Genomic DNA, 14,256 nt, shown 5'->3' with positions numbered 1-14,256 from the left:
GGTTCAGTTACGTATTACTCAAACACTACTGAAAGATTCCAAGTCTAGCATTTCGACGAATGAAATTCAAAATGAACTTTGAAAAATCAAGAAAATGTAACTTTGACAAGTTAAACCACAATCAAACGCTACTTAAATATTACAAATATTGAATTAAAAAGGAAGAAATTCTACTTTAACTATGAATAATAAGTAATATGTAAATATGAAAAGTGAAACCACGAGCAAACACTACTGAAATATTCAAACTCTTGCATTTCAACGAAAGAAATTCAAAATGAACTTTGAAGAATCAAGAAAATGTAAGTGTGACAAGGTAAACCACAACCAAACACTACTGAAATATTTCAAATCTGGCATTTAAACGAAATAAATTCAAAATAAACTTTTAAAAATCATGAAAATGTAGATATGTCAAGGTAAACCACAACCAAACACTACTGAAATATTCCAACTCTTGCATTTCAACGAAAGAAATTCAAAAAGAACTTTGAAGAATCAAGAAAATGTATCTTTGACAATGTAAACCACAAACAAAAACTACTGAAATATTCAAACTCTTGCATTTCAACGAACGAAATTCAAAATGAACTTTGAAAAATCAAGAAAATGTAACTGTGACAAGGTAAACCATAACATCACACTACTTAAATATTACAACTATTTCATTTCAATTAAATAAATTCAAAATGAACATTGAAAAATCAAGAAAATGTAACTGTGACAAGGTAAACCACAACCAAACACTAGTGAAATATTCCAACTCTTGAATTTAAATGTAAGAAATTCAAAATGAACTTTCAAAAATCAAGAAAATGTAACTGTGACATGGTAAACCACAACCAAACACTAGTGAAATATTCCAACTCTTGCATTTCAATGAAAGAAATTCAAAATATACTTTGAAAAATCAGGACAATGTAACTGTGACAAGGTAAACCACAACCAAACACTAGTGAAATATTCCAACTCTTGCATTTCAACGAAAGAAATTCAAAATTAACTTTGAAAAATTAAGTGAATGTAACTGTGACAAGGTAAACCGCAACCAAACACTACTGAAATATTCCAACTCTTGCATTTCAACGAAAGAAATTCAAAATTAACTTTGAAAAAATAAGATAATGTAACTGTGACATGGTAAACCACGACCTAACACAACTGAAATATTCCAACTCTTGCATTTCAACGAAAGAAATTCAAAATGAACTTTGAAAAATTTAGAGAATGTAACTGTGACAAGGTAAACCACGACCAAACACTACTGAAATATTCCAACTCTTGCATTTCAAAGAAAGAAATTCAAAATGAACTTTGAAAAATCAAGAAAATGGAACTGTGACAATGTAAACCGCAACCAAACACTAGTGAAATATTCCAACTCTTGCATTTCAATTAAAGAAATTCAAAATGAACTTTGAAAAATTTAGGGGCTGTAACTGTGACAGGGTAAACCGTAACCAAACACTACTGAAATATTCCAACTCTTGCATTTCAACGAAAGAAATTCAAAATGAACTTTGAAAAATAAAGGGAATGTAACTGTGACACGGTAAACCGCAACCAAACACTACTGAAATATTCCAACTCTTGCATTTCAAAGAAAGAAATTCAAAATGAACTTTGAAAAATCAAGAAAATGTAACTGTGACAAGGTAAACCACGACCAAACACTACTGAAATATTCCAACTCTTGCATTTCAATGAAAGAAATTCAAAATGAACTTTGAAAAATCAAGAAAATGTAACTGTGACAAGGTAAACCGCAACCAAACACTACTGAAATATTCCAACTCTTGCATTTCAACTAAAGAAATTCAAAATGGACTATCAAAAATTAAGGTAATGTAACTGTGACAAGGTAAACCGCAACCAAACACTACTGAAATATTCCAACTCTTGCATTTCAACGAAAGAAATTCAAAATGTACTATCAAAAATTAAGTGAATGTAACTGTGACAGTGTAAACAACAACATCACACTAGTGAAATATTCCAACTCTTGCATTTCAACGAAAGAAATTCAAAATGAACTTTGAAAAATTAAGGGAATGTAACTGTGACATGGTAAACTACAACATCACACTACTGAAATATTCCAACTCTTGCATTTCAACGAAAGAAATTCAAAATGAACTTTGAAAAATCAAGAAAATGTAACTGTGACAAGGTAAACCACAACCAAACACTACTGAAATATTCCAACTCTTGCATTTCAATGAAAGAAATTCAAAATGAACTTTGAAAAAATCAGACCTTTGGAGGGGGGAGGGGCCGGGGGCAGGGGGTCGTTCTGTGTCTCAATGCACAAAAAAAGTATAAAAAATGGGGAGGGAATGGGGGGGGAGAGGGGAGGAGGAGAAAGAGGGAGGAGGAGGAGGGAGGAGGTGGGAGGAGGTGGGAGGAGGAGGAGGAAGGAGGTGGGAGGAGGAGGGAGGAGGAGGAGGAGGAGGAAGGAGGAGGAGGAGGAGGAGGAGGAGGAGGAGGAGGAGGCGGGGGAGGAGGAGGAGGAGGAGGAGGAGGAGGAGGAGGAGGTGGGAGGAGGAGGAGGAGGGGGGCCGGGGGAGGGCCTTTGGGGCACAGGGAGGGCCTTTGGGGCACAGGGAGGGCCTTTGGGTGTCTGGGTGACATTTGGGGACCGGTCGATGGCCTTTGGGACCCCGATGGTCCTGTGGGAGCTCGATGGGCCTTTGGGGGGCCCGGGGATGGCCGTTGAGGGTCTGGGGTGGGCCTTTGGGGGTGCCGGTGGCCCGTTGGGAGCTTGGGGGACCTTTGAGTGTCCGGGGGGGGCAGTTGGGGGCCGGGGGGACATTTGGGGACCGGTGGAGGGCCTTTGGGAGCCCGGTGGACCTTTGAGGACCGGGGGCTTCCTTCGGGGTTGGGGTATGAGGATTGGAACCCTTTGGGGTTGGGTTAGAGGACCTCACAACACTGTTCAAATGAAACTTGTGTATTATAACGACCACACTCAAAACCTCTTCTAAAACCCTTTCTAAAATCTTCTTTCAAAATGTCTCTATCTGTTTCGCCGAAATAATCCCATAAAATGGATAAAACGGTTTCGCCCAAATAATCCCTAAACGCAAATTCAGCGTGTTCCTTTGTTATTGGCATCTCTGTGCTAACGCATTTCAAATTAATAGGAAACCTTCTCGCACGCTAAAACAATTCATCGCTAAGATGTTTCTTGCCTAATTGTTTCCATGGCCTTTGGTTATTAATATCCTTTGGAGTTCGACCAGTAGAACTGTTCCCGAGGCAAAGACATTAATGACCTGGATCTATTCCTGGAGAAATGTTTCTAGGGCGAAAATTTTTAAAGTCTGACAGATGATGTCATTGATTGATTGATCTGTCAAGAAAGGGAAATTAATTTGTTGTTTCTAAGGGGAATCTATTCCTGGTGAAATGTTTCTAGGCGGAAATTTTTAAAGTCTGACAGATGATGTCATTGATTGATTGATCTGTCAAGAAGGGGAAATTAATTTGTTGTTTCTAAGGGGAATTATTGATTCACGATAGGTGAATTGAGGTCGACAGCACAGGTGTTCCAAATTCCCAATCGATTATGCAATCAATTTCCCAGGGGATTCCATGCCCATATATGGTGCCCCTTCAGCATTAAAAATGCTGACAGGACCACGTGGTTTATGGTTTTCTCAGTGACAAAGTTCCTGTTTTTCAAATTCTCACTGACAAAAACCATTAAACAGACATAAATGTGAGAAAATTCATGTTTTTAAAATTCTCACTGACAAAAACCATAAAACATCCATAATTTGATGTTGACAACCGAGAAAAACATCAAATAAATCGAACAACACACATATCCATCCAAGAAAACAACCATACATGTGACAAAATTCATGTTTTTTCAAGTGAGAAAATTCCTGTTTTTTCATTCTCACTGAGAAAACCATAAAACAGACATGAATTGCTGTTGTCATCCTTAAATGTGACAAAGTTCCTGTTTTTCAAATTCTCACTGACAAAAACCATAAAAACATACAAAAATGTGAGAAAGTTCCTGTTTTTCAAATTCTCACTGACAAAAACCATAAAACATCCATAATTTGATGTTGACATCCGAGGAAAACATAAAATAAATCGACCAACACACATATCCATCCATTAAAACAACCATAAATGTGACAAATTTCATGGTTTTCCAAGTTAGAAAATTCCTGTTTTTTCATTCTCACTGAGAAAACAATAAACCACGTGGTTCTGTTCGTGCTGGTACCCCCTCCTCTACTAACGAATAGAAATTATTGCGTGTATGAAAGGGGTTGTCCCCCTCCTCAATATCTTGCCCTTTACGATAAAGTTTGACTATTTATTCCAATTTTTAAGAACGACTCCTGAAACACAAGGACCGTTTAATTAGAATAGGAAGCTTTTTGAAAAGGGCCAAAAACTTTAGCATGAAGAGCAAGGTATCGAGGAGTGGGGCAACAACTTCATATACAGAATAATTTCTTTTCATTTTGAGTTTTGATGTTTCTCTGTACTTTCAGGTGAAAAAACTGTTTTTTTGTTTATTATCTACCAAGTGTGAACATGCTCTTAAAACTTCCATAGTTTCAAGTTTATGCTAGATTTCAATTATTGTTTTGTTTACATGTAGTGCATGGAACAATATTAAAATTATTACTTGAGTTTACAAGGCCGTCTCCATGGAGGGGGGAGGGTATTTGACCCCCCCCCCCCAAAAAAAAATTGTCCGACTAATAAAAACGTAACAAAAAAACATATAAATTTTTTTTATGCATTTTTAAATGTTTTTTGTACCCCCCCCCCCTGAAAAAAAATCCTGGAAATGCGGCCTTGGGTGTTGGGCGAAGATCCTATGGGGATAGACACTGGGTATAAGCTTGAATCTTATATGTTAAGTTTGAACCTCTAAAGCCCTCGAAAAGTAGGGGTTGGTAGAGTAAACCTGGTGGATGTTCAATGACGACTAAATAAAACTGGCTTCCATTCTAGTCGTGAAAATATAGAGGCAGCCCCAATTTAAGGGTCACGAATCCTTATTAGAGCCACAGTTTTTAACGAGAGGGATAAAACCACCCTATTAATATCTACTCAAAGGTATTAAAAAAAGACTGATTGGAAAAAAAAAATATATTCTTTGATCAGGTTTACAAGTTTAAAATATGTCAAGCTAGCCTTAAATCGTAAAGAGCTCTTACTTTGAGCTTAACTCCCACTTAGGTTTACTAGACTCTATGCATCTTATTTGCGAGAGAGGAAATTTGGAAATGGTATTAAAAAGCAAGGGGCAAAGAAGCAATAATCCGCTATACCATAAGCCTCTTTCCAACGTCTCAATTATTAAAAGCAGTATTCGGTCAGCTCGCGGAAGCAGTATTGTCAACTAAGAAAAGATGTGTCCCTTGCAATTCGTAAAGAAGTATTAGTTTGGCGGCAAATTAAAAAATGGGACCCTGTAACGCGAAAAAGAGATATATAACTGATTTCAGATTTCCTCACAGATATAGGGAGGTAATAAAAACTTAAAAGTCTCCTTCGTTTATCTTCTAAATGTTAAACAATTTTTAAATAACCGGAGGTTATTTTTGTTCTTCTATTTTTTTATATTCTGCGCTCAAAATCCATCAACAATTTTGTGCCACAACATCTGTAACTGTTGAGGAATTATATTAAATATTTTCAATAGTCAATTTTCTGTTAACTTACGGAATTCTTAGTAAATTATTACTAAAAGTTTGTGTTAAACGATGGGAACGAGCATCGGGCAATGTCCGAATTTTACAGTCACATTCAACACGGGACTGTGCACCAAAATTCATACACATTTCACAGGGTTTTCTAGTATTGAAAATATTTACATATTCCATTATGTGCGTATTCTGTTTTCTGAAACGAAGTAACTTGTTTTTTTTTCGTTTTTTTTTATTAAGGTAGGGAAACTATTTTTGACGATTATACTTCTTTTAAAGTATTTTTCTACCAATATTTGGAAAATGCTATTGGACACGTAAAGTAAGTAGAGTACAAGAGTGCAATACTTCACCTATCTGCACTTTTCCCCGATTTTCCGTGTCTATAAAGTAATTGATTTTGACTAGTAAATTCGACCTTGTTTTTGTCTATTTGAGGGTATGTTTTGTAAATTTTTTTTGTTATGCGTGTATAAATATTGTTTAAGTTTTATATCTTGTTATTGTATCAGATGAATCAATCCTTGAATCAAACGAGATGAAAAAAGAAGTTAAGTTTTCTATCTTTCGTGTTTTTTTATTATAGGAAGTAAATACTGGACCAATGACGACTTTTATCAATACATTAAATGGAAAAGATGGCACGGGAAGTCATTTGGTAACCATACCACCAGGACCCCACCTTTCGGATGCTCTCATTTCATCTCCAGTTGTTCAGGTTACTTTTCTTTTTCTTAATAATTTTTGTGAAAGTTTAATTTGTTTTTCAACTGAATTTGGATGATATAAACTAATTTTGGTTGAAGCCTAGAATTCGGGCTGTAGAGAAGGAGAAATGTTAAGTTTCCCACTTCTTACTTCATAGAATGTAGAATAATTGCAGTTAACACATTTTGACTGCTATTCTACGGAAAGACGGGTTGAAACAAGAGTCACGCATGGCAAAATGCATGGTAAATATGTAATTTGGGCTATATATTTGCACATTAGGGGAGGGGGGTGTAAAGTATAGTGGAATTACAGTCAAAATGTGTTTACTACAATTATTCTGCATATTATGAAGCAAGAATAGTTTAGGCAGCGTAATAGCGCTGCCTAAGTAAAGAGCGGTGTCGGCACAATGTATTATCTTTTATTTGTTTTTCACTAAGGCACTCCATATAGAAGGAGTTGTCGCAGAAACTTCGGAAGTAACTCATTCGATTGATATTAAAATTCTAGTGCCCTTTCTAAGAGTCAAAATTAATTGCAGAGCAACCAGCCATTCCTCCCCTCCCCTCCCCCCCCCCATGCTCTCTTTTTCCAAATGCATCTAACCAAAATTTTGAGATAGTCATTTTGCTATAAATAGTCCAAAGAACCTGTCACAATGCCTCCAGGGTCGACCCCCCCCCCCCTGCAGCTCCTTAGGCAAGGGCTGTAAGTTATGCAAGTTGCCGTTTGTTAACATTATAAGCTTTTATGGAAGGGGTGGTTGTATAAAACTCGGAAGAGGCTCGTTCGATTTGAAATCGAAAGTTTTACTTTATTTTCTTTGACAATCTATTATTTTTTTCGGTGGGGGGGGGGGTTGAATTAATATGGCTCCAAATTAAATAGTTTTTCCACTCTCATGAGTACTTTTCAGCAATGTTCGTTATATAGGTTATGTCCTTCTGTTTTCTTCTTGTTGATGTTTTGCCAAATAAAATCTCAAGGCCGCATCCAGAGGGGACTGAGTTTAAAACCCCCCTGCCATTGTTAGTTCTGACTCGTGAAGAGAACTGAAAATGTATATTAATAAATTTTGATGTGTTTTGGAATTTTTTTTTGTAAACACGCCCCCCCCCCCCAAAAAAAATGGCCTAATAAGAACGAAACTGTTCAAAATACATATTGTTTTCAATGAACTACAGTTTTTAATTTGTAAAACTAAAGGAAAGTGATATAAAGCACCATTTTTTGTAAACATTTATTTGCCCTTGGACTTCATTATTCTTTGTTGCGTTGTTATTGATGTTATAACAACTAAAAACCAAATTATTTTTTAAATTAATTATTAAAGAAATTTATAGTAATTGGAAACTAAAATTCCAGTAACAATTAAGATCATGCAAAAGAAAATATACATGCTTAAAAAAACAATTTTATGTTTAGATTCTTTTTTTGGTCTATTTCATTAAACATATATATTAAACATATGGTGCCTGATTTACACTTCGAAAATGAATAATTTTAATTTGTGAAGGAATCCATTATGTTCTTTGCAGTGAAGTTCTACAATGAGAAACGGTTTGCAAACACTGGTTTAGATCATAGTTTAGCTACCGATAATGAATTGTATCTTTGTCTAAACATAAATTTTAATTCGTATCATCCTTATGCCCTGTCAATTAAAACCAATATAGGAAAAAATGACACATCAGAAAAAGGTTGAATGGGAACTCTTGGGTAGTTAAAAGAAAAAACTTGAAAAGCTTTTGTTTGAATTTAATAGCTTTAAGGAAATCGATTTTTGATGCTATTTAAGCATTAATATTTAATTCCCATCCTGGTAATATCTTACGACTAGAAATCCCCATAGGAAAAAAATCGCCAGAGATGAAAAGATTAGCAACTCTGGTATGGCCAAGAGGAAAAGTTTAGAAATTGTGATTTGGACTTTAGTTGTTACAGACCATCAAATTCTGCTGCCTCTGCTGGAACTGAAAGTCATCACAGTATCAAGCTGCCCGAAACCTACACCGCTGCGGACACTCCCCTTCCATCCCAATCTCAATGCTTCTCTCTTTGCTCTCTCGCATGAAGTATTACTTCCTTTTAATCTTTTTTTCCAAACCAATTTGAGGCTGTCTTAAATTTCCATCGCTTTTCTCTGCTACGATTTTTTATAACTTACCATCCGTAAAACTTGTACATTTTTTACTTTCATATAGTATAGCCCCAGAAAATGGGATCGAACCACAATTGTTGTGCTGCTTGTTAGAGATTAAGTCATTCAAAAGAGTATCTAAAACTATCTTTAGACAAAGTCTTTGGATATGATTTTGTAGTTGCAGGTCATTGAAACTTATTATTGTCTATACGTCAATATTTAAGTGCCATCATCCTTATTTCCTGTCATTAAAAAAAATTAAAGGTAAAAAGATATACCTAAATACATAAATAGGCTAAAGATATACCTTTATATACATAAAGGTAAAAAGGTAAAAAAAATAAAAGTATATATACAGGTAGAGAGGCAATTTTGATTTAGCCAAGAGGGTAGGTTTTGAAACTACTTCTGTAGTTACAGACATTTAACTTGTAGAAATTTAAGCTCGTAATAAAAAGATTTTGAGCCCCAAAATGTTTTACAAGTAAACTCTGGACTTCTCTTGATCTAAAAGTCAATATTTAATTCTCGTCACATTAGTTAGTATTAACGTTCCATGTCTTTAATACTAACGGCATTAATGATACTTCTAGGGTGAAGATGGTGCAGGAATTCCTGGACTTGGAGGCCAAGGCTTCGAATTCGGTTTTGACGCAAGTGAAGATCCTGAACTAGCATTGGTAAGTTGTTCAAGTTTATTATTCTTGAGATTGTTCTATGGTCTGCGACCAAGTTCCCTCAGTTTATATAGTTATTTGTTAAGGGCTCCAATAGGGTACTTATTTAGGAGAAAATTTCCTGTCTTTGACTTTTAGAAAACATTAGAAAAGCGTATTTCAGGAGTCATGCCCTTAATAGTATATAACTTGTTACTGTCTGGTGTTTCGAAAATCATTTGCGAGCTGGGTAGCGAAGATGTTTTCGCTTACCATTAATATTTGTGACTAGTAAAAAGCTTGAAGTGGAGCTTGACCATAACTGGAGACTTGGGAAGAATAAACTCGACGTGGAAAGAGAATTCAGTCTGCTTGTTGAAAACATTTCTGGCTTGTCACCTTTAGTGCCATATTTCAGTTATTACCCTCATGGCTTTAAAACAACCTCTGATTTTTTTTTGGATTTTTTTTAAGTCAGTAACTTCATGAAATAAATAGTTTTCTTTAAAACCTTTGCAGAATCATAATTGCAAAACTGAAACTGCGAATGGTAAATGAACGCTGGTAGATAGGGAAGCTAAAGATAGGGCATGACCTTTTTTATTTCGTATATATTTTATTTTAAATTTGGCATTCGTAGGCTCTGCGTGTCTCGATGGAAGAACAGCGGCAAAGACAAGAAGAGGAAGAACGGAGAGCCCAAGTAGAATCTGCTCAGGGGGGTCAAAAGACTACCGCACCTATGGAAACTGGTAAGCCACTCAATAGTTTTCATCCGCACCTTTTAACTTTAACGCTTAAGCTTTCTAACTTTTGTTGTTTTTATTTATGTAAAAAAAGTAAATAATGCGACATTGGACTTTGTTGGGGTTCTTGTTTACTTTCCCCGTAAGGTTGCTTAACATAAGAAAATAAATGGTACATTAAAACAAGCTAAAAACAAACCGTCAACCAGAAACAATAATTTCTCAAGGTACCCAGATACAGCTGGGTCGATTCTGGCTGAGCTTACGGAGTCACGCCGCTGTTCCCCGTTCTAAACCAAGTTATATAGTTCAAATAATACAGTTTAAAGTCTTATAAAACTTTTCGTCATTTTATTGCTTGTGTAAACAAATAATTATATTTATATATAATTATAAACAAAGCATAATTAATATGCTTTGTTTACAAAAGCAAGTATTTGAAAGTTGTAACATAATAAAACTATTAATAGCAATTTCCCTCCCTTTTTTTCTCTAAAACTATCATTATCTTTAAACTAGTCCAAATACACCCCGACCTAAATAACTAAGGGGGAAAAGAACAAACAATCTAGAACAACCGAAAATCGGTCTTTCTTTTCTTTTATATTATTATTGTGAACATCGCATTTTTGTCAGTCACATATTTGTGTATCGTTTTTTTTTCTAGCGTACCTCTGTATACTAGATCCTTGTTTTGGATCCTGCTTCATCATTTATTTAAATACTTTTGATTTTATTTTTTTAATTTTTTTTAGATGCAAGCATTAGATTTGTTTGTGATAAGCTTAACAAATGGCTTTTGTTCTGTTTTCAACAACATCATTCTTTAACATTGTACACTAACTAAGCATAGGGAGCAATTCACTATTCTTTATCCTTGCTAATTGACCATTTATAGTATTTCCTGAAAGGAAATTAACATTGCTACGCTTAGTTTTTTATAATATTTTTTCATTGATTAGTTAAATCTTTTTTCTTTTTTTTTTTTACCAAAAAGTCTTGGTTTTCGCTTTCTGGTGCCTTTTGAACCATTTCTTGTGTTGTTGTTTTTTAGGGGGGGGGGGGACCTGTTATTAACTTTCGTTTTGCTCCTAAATTGTTTTTTAAGGCTAAGTACATGTTTTCTTTAGTTGTTATATCAAACAGTTCGTGGTAAAGAACTGTAAGTAAGGAGCGACCCGGCTCAATAGTAACCGAAACTCTAAAAACCTGAATTTGATACCCATAGATACATCAATAGAAATCAAATTTATGCTGATTTGAAATATATAAATTTTATCAAGTTTAATTTTGCCCATCAAGTTACGCGCCTGAGAAAATTTGACTTATTTTCGAAAAAAGGGAGAAACACCCCCAAAAATTCACAAAACTTTAATAAGAATAACACCATCAGATTCAGCGTCTAAGAAAACCCTGTAAAAATGTGGAATTATGTATTTTTTGTCAGAAGAAAGATCACGGATGCGTGTTTATTTGTTTGTTTTTGCTTTTTTATTTGTTTGTTTTTGTTTTTTGTGTTTTTTGCTGCTTTTTTTCCCAGGGGTGATCGTATCGATCCAGTAGTCCTAGAATATCGTGAGAGGGCTCCTTTGAACGGATATTAAGAGTTCTAGTGCCCTTTTTAAGTGACCAAAAAAAATTGGAGGGCAACTTGGCCCCCTTCCACGCTCATTTTTTTCCCCAAAGTCACTCAATCCAAATTTTGAGATAGCCATTTTGTTCAGCATAGTCAAAAATCTAATAAATATGTCTTTGACGATGACTTAATCCCCAACAGTTCCCGGGGGAAGGGCTGGAAGTTATGAACTTTGCCCATTGTTTGCATATAGTATTGGTTAATGGGAAGACGTTTTCTTCCATGGAGGATGTTTCCTTGGGAGAAGGGAAATCTCTATGAAGGGGGTGCCGGATTTCCCAGCATTATTTAAAAACGATCAGAAATTAAATAAAAAAAACTTGTTTTTTCAACTGAAAGTAAAGTGCAACATTAAAACTTAAAAAAAAAAAAACTATTACGTATATGAGGGGGGCCGCCCCCAAGTCAATACCTTTCCCTTTGCGCTAAAGTTTTTTTTAGTAGTTTAAGAACAGCAATCTATTCTAATTAACCGGCCTGTGTGATTCTGGGGTGTGTGATTTGAGAAAAATTCTAACTTTAGCGTAAAGAGCAAGGTATTGACTCGGGGGCGCACTCCCTAATATACCTATTAAAACATACGAATAAAGAACTTCGTTATGTAAGTAAATTTGTATCTTAAGTCAGAACAGAATTTCGCGAAATCCGTTTAGCCAAAAAAGTAAAACTTATGTTCAAATTTAATTTTGATTATTCATGTATGGTGAGCCAAAATCAAGGCTGCATTAACTCAAAAACGTTCAGAAGTTAAATAAAAATAGACAAGTTTTTTTTTAAACTGAGAGTAAAGAGCGACATTAAAACTTAAAACGAACAAAAATTATTCCGTATATGAAAGGGGATGTCCCCTCCTCAATACCTCGCTCTTTACGCTAAAGTTTGAACCTGTCACGCAACTTAATTTTTTAAAACAATAAAAAACTTTAGCGTAAGGAGCGAGGTTTTGAGGAGGGGACAGCCCCTTTCATATACGGAATAATTTTTGTTCGTTTTAAGTTTTAATGTCGCTCCTGACTTTCAGTTAAAAAAACTTTTTTTTTTTATTTAATACAGCTAAAGAGGGAAAATACTGATATCCAGATTGTTGTATCCATGAGGGGAGTTCTAAAAAATTCAGACCCTCTACAAATAAACGTATCCACTTATTTGAAACCCAAGTGTCTGTCTGTTTATTTGTTTATTTATTTGTCCTTCCATTGAATTTGCACCTGGACTAATTGAGCTAAAAACGTGAAAATCGATGAGGAATGATTTTGGATAAGAATGCAAAATAGGTTATAAAGACTCGAAAAATAGAAACTAAAAAAAACGAAGAAAACCGAAAAAGTAAAAATTCGACCTTCCTGATAACAAGCGTGTCTGGATTCTAATCGGAGGATGTCAAAGGCTCGATCGAGAGGAGGGAGGCGGTAACCAGCTGGTAAAGTTGGCTTGAGTGGGCCAGTAGCAGGATTACAATTACTTCATTATCTATATTACCCGTTTCTATCTTCGTCTGTTTTGTTTTGTAACAAATTTCAATATCAAGAAAGTCATTGGGACGCGTAATGGACAAGCTGAAGTTAGTGTCCACGACTGGTACAGGTCTTATGAAGAACAACCCAGGTCACCCACTATTTCTGCATGGCGATAGATTTCCATATTACTAATGAGAAACATTTTGTTCCAAATAAGATAATTTGATCTGAAAGCTTGTTTCAAATTGTCAGAGTGCGTGAACAGTTATTACTAAATGCACCATTGTTGCAAAAATCCGCATTTTATTATTGAGTAGCAACGAAACCAGCGTGGTGTTATAATATGGGGTGTGCTTTTGATTGAACTATCACTAGAGACAATTATTTGGAAATGGTTTGTGATATGGTAGTACCACAGCTCAGAACCATAAACAAATTTGACGAAATATACTTCCTGTCCACGGCATCGGTTTGGACTCTACAATTTGAAGTCAGTGCTTGATGTCACAACTTATCTGTTGCTGTTTTGAATTAATGAGATATGAATTCATAATCTTCTTTCAAATATTAAACTTAGTCACAAATTTCGGTTGTTTTGTATTTTTCGAATCTTTAAATAGCCTTTTAATTTTCGTAAGTAAAATTGGCTTATAATTCAAGCTGTGAAGGGTGGGCTATTGAAAAGCAGTGTCGACAAGCACTTCAGGATCCCAGCATCGACGTTGTTGATTGTCTTGAAAAGTGAAGATCACGTCATCAAAATACCTTAGCTTCGAAAATATATCTTTCTGATCACACCCTGACGTTGAATGACGAAGTGGCACGGAGGGAAGATTAGCTAGGATAGAGCAAATGTCCTTCTAGCGTGTAATATGGAAGCATCTCAAAAGTTGAAAATCGTGGACGACAAAAAATGATGTTTGTGGAAAAACTGATCTTGGTTAACAGAGAAGTGAAAAAACGAAACGCATTAAATCTTGGTGTTACTGAACAACTGATTCGTGCATAATATTACCCCCAACACTGGAACTGGTAATTCCCCCTCTCTTTCTCTGTCTCTCCCCCAGCTCAGAATCAAGATTGCAACTATACCAAGTATTTATTCAACAAGTCTAAACTCTATGCCACTGAAAAATTGTTCGTCTTGCGCTTGATAACATCGAAAAAGTTGAGAAAACTAATATAATAGTTTGGTTGCTGTAATCGTTATTGATGAGGCCTCT

General features: G+C 35.3%; 1 protein-coding gene across 1 annotated transcript in view; it reads left to right on the top strand.

Annotated features, from left to right (window-relative positions):
- The window catches only part of Rpn10 (regulatory particle non-ATPase 10), a 128,353-nt gene that overhangs the window by 82,119 nt on the left and 31,978 nt on the right, over window positions 1-14,256 (top strand). Inside the window, exons 5-7 of the mRNA XM_089087424.1 lie at window positions 6,271-6,402; window positions 9,132-9,218; window positions 9,835-9,946. Of these exons, the coding sequence (XP_088943550.1) occupies window positions 6,271-6,402; window positions 9,132-9,218; window positions 9,835-9,946 (331 nt within the window). The remainder of the gene's footprint in view (window positions 1-6,270; window positions 6,403-9,131; window positions 9,219-9,834; window positions 9,947-14,256) is intronic.

This window comes from Artemia sp. Qi Xiang Cuo, chromosome 1 (assembly GCF_049724085.1).
Source record: "Artemia sp. Qi Xiang Cuo chromosome 1, ASM4972408v1, whole genome shotgun sequence".
NCBI classification, from domain to species: domain Eukaryota; kingdom Metazoa; phylum Arthropoda; class Branchiopoda; order Anostraca; family Artemiidae; genus Artemia; species Artemia sp. Qi Xiang Cuo.
The sequence above is the reverse complement of the archived record's forward strand: the minus strand, read 5'-3'. Positions and strand labels throughout refer to the sequence as shown.